Source organism: Danio rerio, chromosome 22 (assembly GCF_052040795.2).
Source record: "Danio rerio strain M-AB ecotype USA chromosome 22, GRCz13ab, whole genome shotgun sequence".
Classification (NCBI taxonomy): Eukaryota; Metazoa; Chordata; class Actinopteri; order Cypriniformes; family Danionidae; genus Danio; species Danio rerio.
The window spans coordinates 18,272,284-18,291,669 of NC_141042.1; the positions used below are offsets into that span (position 1 = coordinate 18,272,284).

At 32.5% G+C, this 19,386-nt stretch overlaps 2 protein-coding genes and 1 long non-coding RNA gene across 4 annotated transcripts in view; 2 read left to right on the forward strand and 1 right to left on the reverse strand.

Annotated features, from left to right (window-relative positions):
- Nucleotides 1-8,787, forward strand: part of LOC147831547 (uncharacterized) — a 39,757-nt gene extending 30,970 nt beyond the window's left edge. Inside the window, exon 2 of the long non-coding RNA XR_015521877.1 lies at nucleotides 5,975-8,787. This is a non-coding gene — a long non-coding RNA (uncharacterized LOC147831547). The remainder of the gene's footprint in view (nucleotides 1-5,974) is intronic.
- The window catches only part of sbno2b (strawberry notch homolog 2b), an 89,052-nt gene extending 74,637 nt beyond the window's left edge, over nucleotides 1-14,415 (reverse strand). Inside the window, 1 exon segment of one of the 2 annotated variants that reach the window (NM_001423267.1) lies at nucleotides 14,218-14,415. The gene's annotated coding sequence lies outside the window, so the exon portion shown is untranslated. 2 annotated transcript variants of the gene reach the window in all.
- Nucleotides 14,416-17,733: 3,318 nt separating this feature from the next.
- Nucleotides 17,734-19,386, forward strand: part of tm6sf2b (transmembrane 6 superfamily member 2b) — a 35,051-nt gene continuing 33,398 nt past the window's right edge. The window contains 2 exon segments of the mRNA NM_001080661.1: nucleotides 17,734-17,813; nucleotides 17,932-18,063. Of these exon segments, the coding sequence (NP_001074130.1) occupies nucleotides 17,978-18,063 (86 nt within the window). The 5' untranslated portion in view covers nucleotides 17,734-17,813; nucleotides 17,932-17,977.

Sequence of the window (19,386 nt, forward strand, 5' to 3'; positions counted from 1 at the left end):
TACGGTAACCTTGGATAAAAATATCATGGTTTTGTGATTACTGCTCTAAAATATGTCTTTTTTAAATGTCCAAGTAAAAAAACAGCATTGCCTCCCTTCAAACAAAATATAGATTTAATTTTAATAAACATTTAAAATATTTTATAACAGTAAATATGTCAGGCTAAATAATTTAGACTTCTGCTGTTTTTATTCGTTTCAAAAACACTGATTTCATAAAAATTTCAAAAGAGATTTTTGGAGATCTGTCTTTTTTGTGGATATAAAATAAAATAAGTCACTGCACAAGTGATTTGTTTTATAGATGTTTGCTGAATCTTGGGCTGACAAGTATCTTTTGATATAGAGGGTCTTTTTCTGCAGGAGATACTGTTGCCCTAAAAAACCTCAAACACATAAAAAAAAACATACAAATACTTTATGAATACGCATATATACACCTTAGGAATGGTATAACTAATTTTAGCAGTTTTAAAAACTTGACTTTTCCAAACTATGGTAAACCTTGAAACCGGTTATTGTCCCATGCCTACACACAACAATGATTTATACCCTTTTCACATGACATGTATTGGCAAATGTTAGTCCATTTAGCAATGTTGAAATCTGTGTGAAAGTGAACCGAAAGTGATTACTCTTTCAGAACAAAGAAAAAATCTTATGAACACCCTCTTTGGAGGAAATCCCAAAATATAGGACAAAAAAAGTAATCACTTGTGCAGACTGGAAGGGAGAATTTCTGCAAGAAGAGAATCATTATGTTGGCTTGAGAAAGCCAACATACTGTTATGCCTTATTCACACGGGGCTTCAGCGTCAACGCTTGACAGAAGGCGTGTCTGAAGTTGGGGCTGACGTGATCGTAATAGCAGCGTCAGCTAATGAAATTAGTCCGCAATCGGCTACTGAATGAGCTGGTGTATTTGCACACAGCGATCTGATTGGCTGACGCTTCCATCAGCGCTTGAAAAGTTGAGAAAGTCCCAGCTTCTGCAGCGAGCAACACCTCTGAAGCGGCGCCAACGGATCCACAATGCAGTTCGGCATCACCTTCATTCATTTTCTTGTTGGCTTAGTCCCTTTATTAATCCGGGGTCGCCACAGCGGAATCAACAGCCAACTTATCTAGCAAGTTTTTACGCAGTGGATGCCCTTCCAGCCGCAACCCATCTCTGGGAAACATCCACACACACTCATTCACACACACACTCATACACTACGGACAGTTTAGCCTACTCAACTCACCTGTACCGCATGTCTTTGGACTGTGGGGGAAACTGGAGCACCCGGAGGAAACCCACGCGAACGCAGGGAGAACATCAGAACTCCACACAGAAACACCAGCTGAGCAGAGGCTCGAACCAGCAAACCAGTGACCCAGCGACCTTCTTGCTGTGAGGCGACAACACTAACTACTGCGCCACTATGTCGCCCTCGGCAACACCTGACATTACCCATTCAAAGTGATTGGGTAGCGTTGAAGCTGATGCCCCATGTGAATTGGGCGTCATACTCTGTCCTTAACATAAGCTGTTTATGCTACAATGCAAAAATGTGGTTAAAATGTGCCTTCTGCATTCAAGATTATTGCTATATCTCCTCATGCTAATCAGATATATCGTTTTTGAATAAAAAATGTAAAATATTACTTTTTAATAATCCGGGCATATAAAAAAATTATACAAGCCCCAAATTTGGCCAAAATTGGTGTTCTGCTTTAGATTTTGTTGCTGTATCTTTTCAGGTATATCAGACATAGAGTTTTGCAATAAATCATTTTAACCATTATTTTCTCAAAACTTTTGACTTAAACGCCATTTTTACAAAATGTCCAGGTCCAGTTTTTGACTATCATAGAGACCGTCATAGAGACATTAGGGTTGATTTATATCACTAATATTGGCAAGAAGCTTTGATGTATCATCACTAAACTGTCAATTTTCACCATAGCAATAAAACAGGATGACCTAGCAACCACTTAAAAACAGCAATATCCCTACATCAGAACATCGTAGAGACCTGGTTATTGGCTCTTTTGACTCACACTAGCAAATGCGACTTTCTGTTTATTATGCATGGTAACAATGATACAAGTGCTCATAACGATTAGCTACATGCTATTAACAAATATCTAAGTGCAATAACACATGGTAGAAATGCCTACTAAGTATTAGCATTTGATCAAACATGTACACAAGGGCTGCCATTTAGCAACTGCTTAGCAACCACCTAGCAGTGCCATAAACATTTTAGCAACTGCCAAGCAACCACTTAGCAACCACTGTGCTTCCTGCCAACTGCCATTCCCAGTCCTAGTGGAGTTACGTAAAAAAAAAAGTTTGTCAATAAACTTTAGGTTCTAGTTCAATTTGGCTTTAAGGCTAAAATAACTGACATTTTGGGCAGAAGATGCTCATAACACTGAAGGCTCACAGACTTTGAGTTCCTCAATGTTTTTAGCTTAATGTTTTCTCAAGAAAAACATCAATGTGCGCACATCTAGGAAATTATTTAAGGCAGGTGACCTGATGAAGTTCATGCAAGTTGAAACATCGAATTAAATTAGTCTTTTGAGTACTAAAGTGGCAGTTTTTGACTTTTCCTCAATATTTTCTCCTCACATCCTGATCATTGTTATGATCTCGAAGAGAGGAACACATTTATTAAAAATGTTTGTATATAATCAGGGATTGTGATTTAACATCAATTTGAATAACTCAATAACTGTTAACCACAATCTGTTTGCTTTATGTGATCCGATTCGAAATCGCATATAGTTTTGTCCTCGTTTGCTCTTTGTCTATCTCAGTCCTTCATCTCTAGGTAAAGGTCTTGTCGGGTCACTACGCTAGGAAGAGCCAAACAAGTGTGAGGTATCCAGAGGGTTTCACATGACTGGCTGGGAAAGCCGAGCTGGTGAACTCGGAGCAGACGATCCCGGGAGATACAAGAAAATCATGCTGACACTTGTTTGGAAACAGTCGAAGCTAATGCAATTAGAGAAACAAACTAAGCATGCTAAGTGCGGCCAAACGTGTTTGCAATGGCAAAGCCAGACACATTGATTCAGAGATTAAATATTCACGAGTGGGAAAAGTTAATCTGCTGGTAGTGGCATCACATTTAAATTGGTAGACATTTATTGATGTATTAGACATAATAATTAATAACATTAATCTGATTATTTAAGCACCCCCATATAAATTGATGTAATAGATTCTAGCCAATGCTGACACTATTACAAATTTAGGGTTGATTTGAAACCTGACAGTATTCAGGTGCATACATTAAAGAAGTCAAAAGAGAAATTCAAAGTGAAACTGAAAAAAACCACTGAACAGGATGGCTGGTACGTTACAGATTGTTCCAGATTTCTGTGAATCATCCAAACAGCTGGAGGCAAATAGTAACCATAGCAGAAATAGCGCTCGAAAATGACTCATTCAGTTGAAAAACACACTGCTTATAGTGTTTTTCTATAATTCTACCCAGCCTTTTGCATTGTGCGATCACAATTATAGGCGATATTGGACATCTGGGTGGGACATTTACTATTATCAAGCATCCGCACTGTGAGTCATTCCGGGCTTTCATTTCACTGAAGAAGAGAGGTTTACCGATGTCATTCAGAGCCTAAGATCAATGGTGGCTATTCAAAGCTGGAGCGTGCTAAAAGGGATCTGCGCAACTGGTGGCTTTATGAAATCTTTTTTCCAAAGACTTGGTGATTCATTTAGTTCAGCACCTCGGCGATGTTAAGGTAAATATTAAATGACTAAAATTAAGACTAAATGGGGCACTGGAAATGAAAGCTAATTCCACAACCTATGGTCAAGTAGTAAGTCTTTCATCATCATTGTCGCTGAAATGTCCCACTTTAGACTTAGTAAAAGGTAAAAGATCAATGATTGGAGGACAACTGCTCAACCAAGAAAACGTTTTTTTAAAAGGTTCTAAAATTATGAATGCAAAGAATTTTTTTTTTTACAGTCAAGAGGAATAAAGAAAGAAAACGTCATCCCTGATAAGCATCTGGAGGACAAAGAATTAAAGGGCAATAAAATCCCCCGTCTCAGCAGGGTGTTTTCACATCTCTAGTTTGAAAAAAGTCAGGAAAGTGGGTGAGTCCAGCTTTGTTCAGGTGGGAGTGTCGAGTGGCGAAAGAGGGAAGGGTTTGCAAGAAAAGGGGAGTTTCAGTACATGTACGCACTGATTTTCACACCGGCACCACTAACACAGAGATAGACAGTGACTACACTTACATGGACATCAGTAATGGAATTATTTGCCTTAATCTGAATAGGACAATAATATGATTTAAGTGTTTACATGAGTTGCATTTTAAATGTACCTTTTATTTAACATGTTATAGCACATCATTTCACACCGCGCTATCCACATTTCCTCTGGAGTTTCGCGTAATTTCAGGTGTTTCATTGTTAATTTGTTGACTTTAATTGAAATTTGTCACTTTTACCTTGATTCAGGAACATTTCATGCATGCCCCCTATGACAAACAACATATTGAATGCCAAGATACTGAATGCGAGAAACTGCTGGAAGAGTGTTGTTTTAATGGAATTTTTGATACCGCAGATCGTATGGGATGAAAAAAAAAATGTCTGCATTTCTCTGTAAAAACACAACTGTGTGTGTATGGACTATCCTGTCACAAAATGCGGCAAAAATCCTACAAGATGGTAATAGTTTAAGGTGTTTACATGTTTTCGTTCGGAGAGCAGCATTTACAGCGGAACTTTCAGTCCATAATATTGTAGTGAAATTAACGTACTGTAAACTTAGTAACCAAATAACTTTGACTAAGGTATGTCTTTAATAACTGAAAGAGTATTGCTGACGATACTTACTAACTTTGCCATCTAAGTAAACATAAACAACTAACACTAATCACACATTTACCAAATCTGTAGAGACAGGACAATCAACATAAACTGGAACTGTGTCTTTTTTAAAAGGAGACAAGTGGCAAATCTGGATTTCACCATTTCCAGAAGCGAAAAGCTCACAGGTAAAAAAATGTTCTTTACAAACTTATTTTTGTCGCGTGTTAGCAGACCACTGTAATCCACAAATGTGAGTCCAGCTGCGCTCTCATAGCGGGGAAATGAAAACAAAACCTTCGTTGCGACACATTTATAAAGCAACACTGACAACCCATGTCTCCAAACAATTGTTCTTTGAATTACAGTTGGCAACACAATGTGGCGTCTCTCTGCCATCTGCACACTGTAACAGGTAAAAACAGTCTTCAAAGCTATAGCATGTAAATTGATGAAGTTGCACCTCATTCACAATAGAGTGCGCTGATTGGTTCGAACCAAGTCTATCTCTTGAAAATTATTGCTGAAAGCTTAAAGATGTCATATTGTACCTGCTGATAAAGTTGATTCTTCATGCTGGAATTTACACAAGGATCTCCTTGACATAGCTTCAAAAAATTTTTTAAACCAGAAGTATGAATTTGTTCGAAACAATGCAAAACAACAATTTTTACTTCTTCAGTGAAATATGTGTCCCAACAATGTTTTAGCAACGTGGGACATTTATATAACTGTGAACATCTCTAAAAAATGTGTTTTGGTGTATCGTGACCATTTAAAAAAATAATTTCTTTCCAAAAAAAAAAAAAAATCTTTTAAGATTCTTAAGAGTAAAAAAAAAATAGAAATTATGACATACGTCTGCATATCCTACAAAAAACATTCTCAAAACATAATAATCATTCTTAAGTGGGTGCGAAATTAAATGAACGCAGCATAATTTATCTGAACTTGTTGCAGAGAAAGCGTGGTTTGCACACTTACAGATTACTCATATGAATTTATAAGTCACAGAAAGCCACCAGACGTAAAAACCAAGTCAAAGTGTTAAACATTTGAGAGCAAATCAGCAACTTCTTGTTCTTCTGCAGAACAATTTTTCATTCTCTTACTGCTCTGTCTGCTTTCTTACAGTCAGTTGCCACCTCTTCTGACCCAGATTTACAGCGTCACTTCTTTCCAATCCCCCAAACCTGAGCTACTCCAGGCCTTCATCTGTTGCCCGGGTCACGAAACCAACATTAAACCACACTGCTGCTGATTTGACGAAAAGACAGAGCGAAGCCAGTATCCGGCAAAACAAGCCCTGCATAGGTTCCTGAAGCGCCATTAAACTGAGATCAGCCGTTATTTGCATCCAAAGGAGAAAAGCATTACATAACATTACACCAACTGTACAAAGAGTTCCAGTGAGCCCTAAATAAGAAAATGAATACATCATGCTTTCAAGGTACTGTGCCCTGTAGTAATACAAAAAAACTGACAAAATGTACAGTTGAAGTCAGAATTATTGGCCCTTTGGAATTATTAGCCCCCCTGTATATATTTTTCCCAAATTTCTGTTTAACGGAAAGAAGAACTTATTTCTAACTGATTTCTTTAATTTTTGCCTTGATGACAGTACATAATATTTGACTAGACATTTTTTAAGATACTAGTATTCAGCTTAAAGTGCAATTTAAAGGCTTAACAAGGTTAATTAGGGTAATTAGGCAAGTCATTTTATAACAGTGGTTCGTTCTGTAGAAAATCGGAAAAAAAATATTGCCTAGTAATCCCTAGTCGCCAATAATATTGACCTAAAAAGGGTTTTTAAAAACTCCTTTTATTCTAGCCAAAATAAAACAAATAAGGTTTTTTCCAGAAGCAAAAATATTATAAGAAATTCTGTGAAAAAAATCCTTGCTTTGTTAAACATCATTTGGGAAAAAATTGAAAAAGAAGAGAAAAATCACAGAAGGGCTAATCATTTTGACTTCAACTATATGCATTTATTTATTTAGGTTGGATTAATTGGCACCCCATATGAATTCTTAGAAGCTAAATATGTTTGAGGTATACATTTCCACTCATACTGTGCAATGGCTGAAGAGGAACAGGAAATTCTGAAACCATGAACTCCAGTTTAACAAGGGTGTAAACATGAGGAAACACAGAGGCCAAACACACTCAGTCCTTAAACACAAGAGTAAAACTAAACAGACTTAAGGCTCTTTGGGGTCAGAAAATCTCCAAAACTACACTGTAAAAATATCTGTACATCAGCAGTTTTCCGTGTTTTACATTTCATGTTTTTATTTTCCCCCATTTATTCATGCTTTTGCATTATGGGAGTTTGATCTTTCTTCTAACAACACTTAATTGTTTTTTTTTGCTGCTTATTCATAATGAGCAGAATCAACACAATTCTTGAGGGTTTTTGTGGGATAACGTAATTATTTTACGTTCAAACAACCTAAATTTGTAAAAACAATTAAGTTAGCTTGATTGATTTGTGTTGAGACAACATGAATGAATTGTGTGGAACTGCATTTTATACAGGGAACATTTAACCTTAAAAAGTTAGAAAAAGTAACTTTTATTAGCATTTTTATTATTTTAAAGTGATATATTGTCTGCGTTGCTGTTGTATATTATACAAAAATCTTGTAATAACCAGCCATTATACACTTTAAAGCCCAAAAAGTTAAGGTAACTCAAACCATTTGAGGAAACTGATTGCAACAAACCATTTAGTTTCAAAAACTAGTCCTAATGAGTACTGTGAACTTAATCCATTTAATCCATAAACGAAGTAATTTGAGCACATTGAAACCCAAACAACGAAGAGAACTTAAACCAACTGAGTACTGTAAAACCCGATAAGTTAAGGCAACTCAAACAACTCAAACAAACCATTTTAGTAAAAAAACTAATCTTTATGAGTACTGTGAACTTACTCTATTTAAGTAATGAGGTATTTAATTAACTCATTATCTTCACTTTGAACACTGAGTTCAAAACTACTTTCAACTGAGAATAATTAACTGTCAGTAAATTATAAGTTAACTACACTTATTTTATTTGATAAAGTTGACTGTTGGGTTTTACAGTGTACATTATAGAATTTCAAACTAATAAAATGTCAATAAAAAGTCACTTTGTTAAACTTTAGAGTTGAATTTTTAACATTAAAACGCAGAGACATAAAACATTAAAAGACATCAAAACATTAAAACACATTAAATCGTCAACGCAGAGATCCACATCCCATAATGCAATTCACAGCCATAAATAAACTGAAAACACTTGTTAATCCCGAAATACAGAACCTGTTAATTAACATTTTTTTACAGCGAACAAACCAACATCCCCTATGTATCGCCACAAGGGTTTCAAGAACAAAGGTTAAACAATAAAGACATTTTCAACTATTATCCAGCCTTTGTTTTGCTCATATTTATCAAAGATGCCACTATTATTGTAGGACACTGTATTTGTTTAAGAAAAAAGCTGATTCATTGGGTGAAGTGATGTGATGCATGAAAACAACAGTTTCTACATAGAGAATGTGGTTGAACGGCCAGTTATGAGAAAACTGGGGGTGGACAAACCACTATGAGATTTTAAATTCTCTTAAAGCTTGCTCAATGAAAACCCTTTGCACTGACAAACAATGACATTTTTTTCTCATAAAGTCTGTGTTGGACTATGTTTCCCTATCAGATCTGGTAGGTCACTCTGCTCTTCCGGAACCAAGATGCCAATTCACAGGAAATATGTTAATAAGATGTTACGATTAAAGACTGACGAAGACGTCACAGCCGGTTCTGCCATGATGTACGTGCTCTGAAATTCACTATCAGAGTGAGACATTCCTTGAATGCACATTCCATGAGCACAATCAGCGGCTGCTGAAGGAACAGACAACTGTGTTCCACAGTAAGAAACACTGAGGCTATAGAAAAGTTAAATAATAAATACTTACAACTATAATAAAAAAAAAAACAAAATAAAATATTAAATAAAAAATATTGGATAAAAAGTAACATTTTTAATTAAATAATACATCTAGAATAAAATCTAAATGTAAAATGCAATTAATTAAAATATACAAAAAATAATACAATACATTCAAGTTGATTTATGCAAAAAGAAAAAACAACAGCCATATTGTCAGACTAAAATTGGCTTGTAAAATGGTACATTATAAAATAATAAAATATATGTGTCAAAAATCCAAAATATATAGTAATAAATTAAAATACAATTAATTAAAATAAATAATATATTTTTTTAAATCAAAAAAGTATTAAGCTATTGCAATCAGTACTCAACTTAAAGAATTGTGATATTATAAAATAATACAAACAAAATAGAAAAATAAAATGAATTACAATAAAAATATATATTTTTAGAATTAAACATAAGATACAAAACTAAATAATATAAAACTAAACTAATAAAAGATTTAATTAAAAATAATAAAAATATGAAAATAACATGGATCTAATTAAATAAACTTAAATACAGATAATAAAATATTTCATAAAAAATAGAAAAGGTTATAAAATTGTCACAATCACCAGCAATCAGTTGGTGATCGCCTGCAGATTGCTGGTAAACACGCATTACATGTATTACATGGACTACAAGTTCGAGTCATGCACAGCTCACACGCACCTGTTCCTAATTCTGGTGATTATACTAACAAACACAGCTGAAGCTCATTCATTCATTACAAGGACTATAAATATAGCACACACACACACACACATACACACACACACACACACACACACACACACACACACACACACACACACACACACACACACATCATTGCTGAGTCTAGTTATACTGACATTGTGAACATTATGACATTATGCTTTGCCGTGTTTTTGACCCTCGCCTTGTTTGTTTGTTTACGTTGTATGCTTCCTGCCTTTTGACCATTTGCCTGTGTATTGACCACGATTTTGGATTGCCCGTATACATCTGTTTGCTCCAGTGTTGTCTGTTACTTGCCTGACTATTCTGTTTAATAAACCTGCGTTTTGATCCACACCTCCCTTGTCAGCGTCCCTTCACATTACAAAAATATAATTTTAGAAATAATAATAAATGAATGATCATATAATAATAATAGCTAACTATTGTTTAAATATACAATATTATCAAGAAATATAAAATAATCACTGATCAAAAAAAGCCTTATAAATGCTAATATATGCAATATATATATATATATATATATATATATATATATATATATATATATATATATATAATATTCATGTTATTACACCAATAATATGCTTAATCAAATTATGCTTGTAAAATTAAATCAAAAAGAGTAATAATAATAATAATACAAATTATTAAAATATTATTCTTTTAAAATAAACGAAATACAAAATGTAAAAAAAATAAATTTGTTGTATTAAATTTAATGTAATAAAACACAAAAACATAAAGTTAATAACTACAAAAATGTATAAAACAATTAGACTAGCTATAATCCCATTCTAATACAATCAACAATCAAGCTACTGTCTGTATAGCTATAGCCACCAATATCAAACTGTAACAAAGGCTGAAAAAAACATCATCACACACTTTGTATATGTAACCAACCTGCTGGACCCAGTACCAATCTGAAACATCTTCCTGGCACTAATTCACACTTAATACATGAACCATTACTTCCTGACACAGAAAAAAACAAACATCCATGGGTAAACACACACATCAATACGGCAGTAACAGCTGCAATGAAAAACTATTAAAATCTGCTTTTTTTCACAAAAATTAATGTATATGAGCATCTCAGGGTTAAATCTCTTCTGGAAAGCTTCAGATAACAGAGCTTTGTGCGCCAAACTACAGCAGAGATAAATTACGCAGACAACTCAGAGCCAAAACTAACAAACACACAGCTAATAAATAACCACTATCATGAACTCAAGTTCATTAAACTGTCATAACTTGATAAATAATTTGATCTATTTCTGGCTGAATTGATTTCATTTATTGTAATTATACTGTATATTTATTATTTAAAATGCTAATAGATTTTTTTATCAACTGTAATTACTTAAAATTTATTTGTATCTTTTTTTTTTACAAGATAAATTTATATATAAATAAGAATGCAAAAACTTATGAAAAATTATATTTATTGTGTATAAATTTTTTCTTTTTTGACAGAATTATTTTATTTTTTATTGCAATTATGTATTTATTAAATAAAATGCTAAGATATTTTTTTATTAACTGTAATTATTTATTTGTCTTTTTTGCAAGATTACTATTCAAATTTAAATGTTAATAAGAATGCAACAAGTTATGAAAAAATATATTTATTGTGTAATAATTTTGTTCTATTTCTGACTAATTGAATTTCATTTATTGTAATTATATATTTATTATTTAAATGCTTATAGTTTTTAAACTGCAATTACCTAAACATTTGTGTCTTGATTCTTTTGCAAGATCACTGTTCAAATTTAGAAGTCAACAAGAATTCAGAAAGTTATGAAAAAAATATATTGCATTTTAATTTTGTTCCATTTCTGACTGAACTAATTCTATTTATTGTAATTATATATTAATTATTTAAAATGCTTATATATTTTTTTTAATTAACTGTAATTACTTAATATATATTTGTGTCTATTTCTTTAGAAGAATACTGTTTAAATTTAATGTCAAAAAGAATGCACCAAGTTATGAAAAAATATATCTATTGTAAAATAATTAGTCAGTCTTGCTAAATGACGTATACTGTCATTTAAAAAAAACTATTTCATGTGATAATCATCTAATCTTACTGCAATAATTTATATATATGACCAAACAATAAAATACAGAAGTAACTGCGCATCAGTTCCACATCATTAGAAAAATGCAAAAATTATTTTATTTTAGGAGCGTTTTTTGTGTATTCTTTAAAGGGAAAGTTTGTGAAGAAGCTAAAATGCATAATTTACTAACGAAGATAAAAAAAAAATTATAACACTTTGAGTAACAATTAACACCATTTACTACTGGTTTATTATCTGCCCGTTATTAAGACATTAACTGTTATTAAAGTTTAATCTTCTTTTACATCCCTAATCACTAAACACAACTACTACCTTATTATTAACAAATAAGTATCCGCTAATTATTGAGCTAAAATTCTTCATTAATGGTTCATTAATTGTATAAACTTTTTCATTAAAATAAAGTGCAACCAACATTTTAAATCAACACATCTAAAAATAATAATAACATATTTTGATTTTGCGAAGAAGCTTAAAAGAATTTGCTCACTACAGCATTGTAAACTCAATAATAAACTGTTCAAAAGTATTATAATTTAAACTTTTAAAAGCTAAAATGCTTGAGAAAATGCTAAACTAATACAATTATTATGATTTTTAATAAGAATATTTAAATTATTCTTTCATTTTAAACCTTTAAAGCTAAAATGGTATAGAAGAGGCTAAACTATTAAAATTATTATGATTTTTAATAAGAATATTTAAATGAATTTTTAATATCACATTTTAAAAAGCTAAAATGTTTGCCCAAAATATTAACATGAGCAATTTGCTAAACTGTGATAACATTTTCAAGTCTATAAGTCAAAAGGAAAGTTAATCCGTTGAACTTTTAGAAGCTAAAATGCACTGCAAAAATGCTGGGTTCCACACAATTCATTCATGTTGCCCCATCACTAATCAATTAAGTTAACTTAATAGTTTTTACAAATTTAAAAAAAATTGAACACAAAACAATGAAGTTGTTGGTGTTATGTTTTACTTATTTTAAATAAATAGTTTGAACAAGCAACAAAAGCCAATTTTTAAGTGTGATTAACCCAATTCTTAGGATTCAATTTTAAAATCAATAAATTTTATAATAAAAATAATATATTTCAAACTAGTTTAATACCTATAATGATCTAGCAATTAAATGCAATAAAAGCATAACATTATTTTACATTTGGCTTTTAAGTATGGTTTAACTCCTAGCTAAACTGGTGCATGATCGTAAAAAAAATATCTACAAAAAAAATAAATAATAATAAATTAGTTTCAGTTTCAGTTCAACTGAACTTGTTTATAAACCAAATTCCTTTGAACACCAGATACACTCAAATCTGTCACACAAAACTTCTCCAGCTTCAGTTTTAGTCACTATTTTGAGTACATTTTTGTTGTGCATTTTATACATATATTACATTCTGTTACTACAAAAATGAAACAGCCAAACTCCCTTTGTTTTTCTCCATATGTAGCCGTCTAGACCAAGTGATGTCAACTTGCGTCACCCATTTGGAGAACAAGAGCCTCTAATTGAGCCTTTCTACCCTCTGCTGCCAATGAAAGAAGAGAGAAGTTTGCGTGACTTCTGTACCCACACAATCCACTGTGTACATTGTCATATCTGAACAACGAGGCTGATATCACCTGATTAAATACAGGATTAAACATTATTACTTCTCCATTAGATTTAAATAGGAACGGATGTCAAGAACTGCGGTCCAGCAAAATCATCCTCCCACTTCATCATTTTCCATGGAAGTATCTGTTTGCATCAAAGCAATTCTGTGTAAATACTGTAATTCCTACGAACATCTGTGTCATTTGAAAGTGAAAGACTTTCAACTACGGGAAAATTATCCCAATAAGTCCCAGTAAGCTCTTGATTTATTAGTGCTGTATCTTTTCTTTCTTTCTTTCTTTCTGAAAAATCACTTGGATACCAAATTAAATAACAACAGGACAATATATTTTACAGCAATATATGAGTTCAGACAAGCTCAACTCAAGCCTGAAGTGTTTACACTGTCACTCATCCCTTATTAATAAACCTAATTCATAGAATAAATTAGATGTGACACATATATTATTATTATGTTTACACAATGCATTAGAGATCCATTTAACATACTGACAAGAAATGTCACCTAGAACAAATACAGAAATGAAAACAGAAACTGAAATTAAAATATGTGCTCTTATGACTTGCATTTTAACATATACACACTCAAATAGTGTTTTTCTTGTTTACAACCTGTGGTATTTGACAAATACGTCGTGTTACAGTACTTTTATGTCTCTCACAAAACTTTCCTTGACTTGAACCAATTTTGACTTTATACATAGTATTCTGCATTGAAAATAACGAGATATTTCAACTTATAACTTTTTGAAACCTTCATGAAATAAACTATCACTTTAAAATGTCATTAAACGTATAATAATTGGGCGTCTTGTCAACTGACAATACAACTTACCTTCACAAACTGCGCTACTCGGCCGCACCGCGCATGCGCCACACAGTTGAGACGCCGGCACACAAACAACTCTAGAAACTGACAGGAACACGACTTCAGACTGACTTACTTGACTAAAAGCGGCTCTTGAATATATTTCCCTCGTCTTTTCCCTTGTTTGACGCCTTGGGACTCGTAACAAAAAGAATATTCCTGGTCTTCTGATCTCAACTCGTCACACTTGAAGCCATGTTGAAGTGAAAACCGATACTTCCGCGGCTGACTTTTCTGACACGTCTGACTGCACTCGCGTCAAAGTCAAGTTGCGTATTCAACGCGACGCGTCTGGCAGTGGTTATACGTCACCAGCCAGTTACCAATCACATACGACGTTCTCGTTGCCGCGTAAAGTCATTGGTGGATTGTCATAGCGTCGCGTTTGTGTCGCGTCTCACCCGCGCCGTACATGAAGTAATCCATTCTGTTGTATGAAAACAAAGTATGATATAACAAATAGTCTTGGTTTTATAGTGAAATTGTATTAATGGAACATGTCTGAAACCACTTCACGGAGGTTTAACGTGTATTTGAGGTTGTTTTCTAATGTTTCGGTATCTCTCAATAATTTCTTAGTTTGTTGCGTCACCTAGTGAACACAATGTGAAGCTACGTCACTGCTAGCTCAGGTCATCCCATTAATGAGGTCATCCAAGGTTTAGGTGACCTTTACCTTCAGTGGTGCATTAAAAATCTTTTAGTAGCCTAAACATTTTACTTAAAAAAAATTCAATGTAGCCTAAACTATTCCCTTTAATGTGCATTCACTACCAGATGTACTAGCATTTATTAGCCTATTATTACAATATTTGGTTTGTTTTGTAATAATAGGCTAATAAAATAATAATAAAACATTATGTAGGAGCAATGTGCAAAAGCTCAGTGTAGCCTGGACTGTGCCTTTAATCTGGGGTGAACTTACCAATGAACCAATAAGCGAGGTAAGCAGCCGCTTAGGGCCCCAGGGAATTAGGGGGCCCTGACCAATAACAGGAAGCCTATATTAATCATATAGCTCTTTTAAATGCTGTAAAATATGTCTAAAAGCATAAAGATTTTAACGTTATTCTTATTTTCAACATTCTTTTTTAAACACCTGTCAGAAGATGAGAACGTTGGGCTTGTTAAGAGAAGACCTGCTCAAATAACAGATAATTCCCCAGAGATCAGTGACGGTTGCCAATTCACAAAATGCAGTTATTCAGTTCATATGAAAAATGGCAAAAATATTTAGGGTGATTGATTGGGAATTAAATTTGATTTCATGTTTCGTTAGATAATACAGCAGTTTCAAGAAAAAAAAAAATCTACACACAAATATTGAAATCTAATCACAAATATGGCTAATTAACTTTAAAGTTAGTTTATGAACTTGTTTTTTTTATTTGTGAATTTAGTGTATTTAATTTTACATTAAGAAGATAAAGGTTCCACTTTAAATATATTTTAAATGTACAGTTTATTTACAACCACAACAACAAACTAAAGAAAAAGAGAATGATTTGAGTTTCAATGCTAAACCCCCCTATAACTGGACTTGCCTAGGACCCTCAAATCCCCTAGTCCGCCTCTACCTTTAATGTGCATTTACTATAAAATGTATTAGCATTTATTAATTTATTACAAAACATTATTAAAAATGGTTTTGTAATAATTGTCTAATAAAATAATAATAAAACATTATGTAGGAGCAATATGCAAAACCTCAGTGTAGCCTAGACTGTCCTTTTAATGTGCATTCACTACCAAGTATATCAGCATTTATTAGCCTATTATTACAAAACCATGTTTTGTTTTGTATATTCTACTAAAACATCATCTAGTAAAATAGTCATCTGTAAAAATAGTCTAATATATGCTAATACATTTGGTAGTAAATGCACATTGTAAATGGACAGTTTACCCCCAAAATAAAAGTTCTGCCATCATTTACTTACCCTTCACCACTTCACTTTTGAAAAATGCTGGTTGCTTATAATTATTAACTTACATTGTATTTTTATTTAATTTTTTTTGTGCCAGCAACCAGCAATCTTAAAAGTATCTTTTTTGTGTTCAAAGATGTATTAATTTTGCTATATAATAATAGGCTAATAAATGCTAAAACATTTAGTAGTAAATGCATATGAAATGCACAGTCCCCCCCCCCCCCCGAAAAAAAAATAAAATAAATAAATAAATAAATAAATAAATAAAATAAAAAGAAAGTTCTTCCATTATTCACTCACCCTTCACAAGTTAAACCACAAAAGTAGAGATTTTGAAAAGATCCTGGTAGCTGGTAATTATTAAGTTCCATAGTAGTTTCTTTGGTGCCAGCGACCAACATTCTTCAAAGTGTTTTCTTTTATGTTCAACAGAATGTGACTCATCAAAATTTAAAACCACACGTGGAGTAAAAATGTATATTTCTAAATGACCTATTCCTTGAATATGGTTTAAAGCAGAAAAAAAATTATTTTAAATTCACAGATACACTGTACATTTTAACCAATTGGCTTCTCATATAAACGTTTCTTGCTTTAAGAATCTTTAAAAATTAGTAGCCTAATAAAAATATATAATGGAAAAAAATAATAATAAATTTTTTTTCCCCGCAGTGTGATCAAGAGGTAAATACAGCTATTTCAGCATCTATTAAGTTCATTTTATAGTCCACATTTTAGTAAAATGTATAGAAAAAAGAATATATTTTCTAAATTATAGCCAATCTATCATATCAATTATAGATTTATTTAGATCAATGAACTAATTTGTAATTAATAACCAAAGTTTCATTGGCCATAAAATGTCTTAAGGTCTTAAATTTAGGCCTACTTTTATAAAACCTGCAAAACCATTATAGACCACAATGTCACTGGCCCATGAACATTTCCTGCTTGTTGCCAAACATAACAGTATCTTAATGGTAAAATGGCTGCCATAACATTATTTGTGAATGTTAAATGTAATACAGGAAATACATTAGTTAAAACAATCGTTATTGTTTACATCGCTCAAAATGGTCAATAACATTTCATTTATTCATTTATTAATCTAGTAATACTATGCAAAACACTAAACAAATTAATTTAAAGTGTTTCCTTGAAAAAAGAAACGAGACATGCATTTCTTTGTTTACAGCACAACCTGGTGGATATATAGAAAATCTAAGAAACAGTTATCCAGGCTAATTATCTAGTTTGTAGAGAAAGAAATGCTGTACATTTTAACTTTCATCTAGTTTAATATAAATAGCATTATTGTACATTATGATAGACTAAAAGCTGATCGTATCATTAATGTTCTTCAAAATTTTTATTCATACGCCCTACTCCTACATAACAATATGGTGCCTCTAAAAATATTTTAACCCAATAATCTATCAAATAATGTTCAAAATCCTCTTAGGCTGGTTCACAAGCACATTCTTTAGCTTACAAAATGACACATAACCAGACAAAGCCTCTTTGCCTGCCACGGCTTAATTGGCAGAGCTCTCCTTTTTTGGCACGCAGGCATTTGACAAATTAGACTAAAAGTAAACACGATTATGCAAATATATGACAAAATCAAATTATGTAGCTGTTCCCCTCCCCAAAGCACCTCGATTATTCTGGAACAATATCGCGGCCCCCATAGGACCCTCAGAAATTGGGTTGCGCGCACTTTTTGGAGAGAGTGTCCTTGGTAAGTAGATGTTTATTTTAGACTAGTTATACCACACGAGACCTGTACGATATTTAGTGGCTTGTAATTGCTGATGTATAACAGCGACATATTGAATTGAATATTGGTGATATTGTAGATCTTCAGCTGTGAACGAGTGGACTTATACCTGATCAACAGACATCATGGTTCAGGAAATATGCGTTTTTATATTTTCCCTGACTGCTCTTGGCGTACTTTACACTATGAACAATGTTCCTGCATTTCAAGAGTGAGTATTGTTTTCTTTTATGTATCATAATAATCATATATTTATTACAATTATATTATGTTTTAAAGGCACAAACATTTGCTGATTTAAAAATGACTTTAATGGACTACATAGGCTATTTAGATCTCACTAATTTCAGTTTGTACAAATCATCATATTGTGTCTTATTTTTTATCTCTTCCACTTGAGGGCAGTGAAAGCATATGGTTTGGTGGCTAAATAATAGGTTGTTGGTTTAAAGCATTTATTCTTTATCATGAGAGTAATAAACTAAGTCATTGATTTGTCCTACACTTACTGCTTTATGCCCTAAAAAGACAATAGCTTGATATCAATTGTTTGTGTATAAAGTACAGTCTGATAGAAACATATATTGCACTCACATAACACCCATTTAAATGATGCTGGAGCTTTTTATGCTGAGACAATTGCACACCATGCTTGGCAGACAGGCATTCATGTGCAAATTTTTTGTCATATCCTGGTCTTAATATCACAAAAAGTCACATTTTGTCCTGAAATTGGAGTTATTATCTGGCCTTGTTCATAGCCTGTTCTATTAAAGGGATTTTTCATCCCAAACAAAAACTCTGTCATCATTTACTCACTTTTTACTTACTTCAAACCTTTCTTTCTTCTGTTGAACACAAAATAAAATGTTCTGATTTTGAAGAAAGCTGTAAACCTGTAACCATTGACTTCCATAGTATTTGTTTTTCTTACAATGGAAGTTAATGGTTAATGATTTCAGCTATCTGCAAAATATCTTCATTCGTGGTCAACAGATGAAAGACACTCATAAAGGTTTGAAAACACTTCAAATAGTAGATAGTGAATACATTTTTGGCCTTGTGCATACATTTAATAAAAACTATACAGTAGGTCATGGACAAAAACACATCATTTAAAATATGATAAACCATTTTATTTAGACTTTCAATAACAGATTTCTTTACCAGCATCAGTCCTGATGATGACTTCCATATATATAGTTGAAGTCAGAATTATTAGCCCCCTTTTTATTTTCCCCTTAATTTCTGTTTAACAGAGATTTTCTCAACACATTTCTAAATATAATAGTTTTAATTAATAACTCCTCTGTAATAAGTGATTTATTTCAACTTTGCCATGATGACAGTAAATAATATTTGACTAGATATTTTACAAGACACTTCTATACAGCTTAAAGTGGCATTTAAAGGCTTAACTAGGTTAATTAGTATAACTAGGCAGGTTAGGGTAATTAGGCAAGTTATTGTATAACAATGGTTTGTTCTGTAGACAATCAAAAAAATAAAAATAAACAGCCTAAAGCGGCTTATA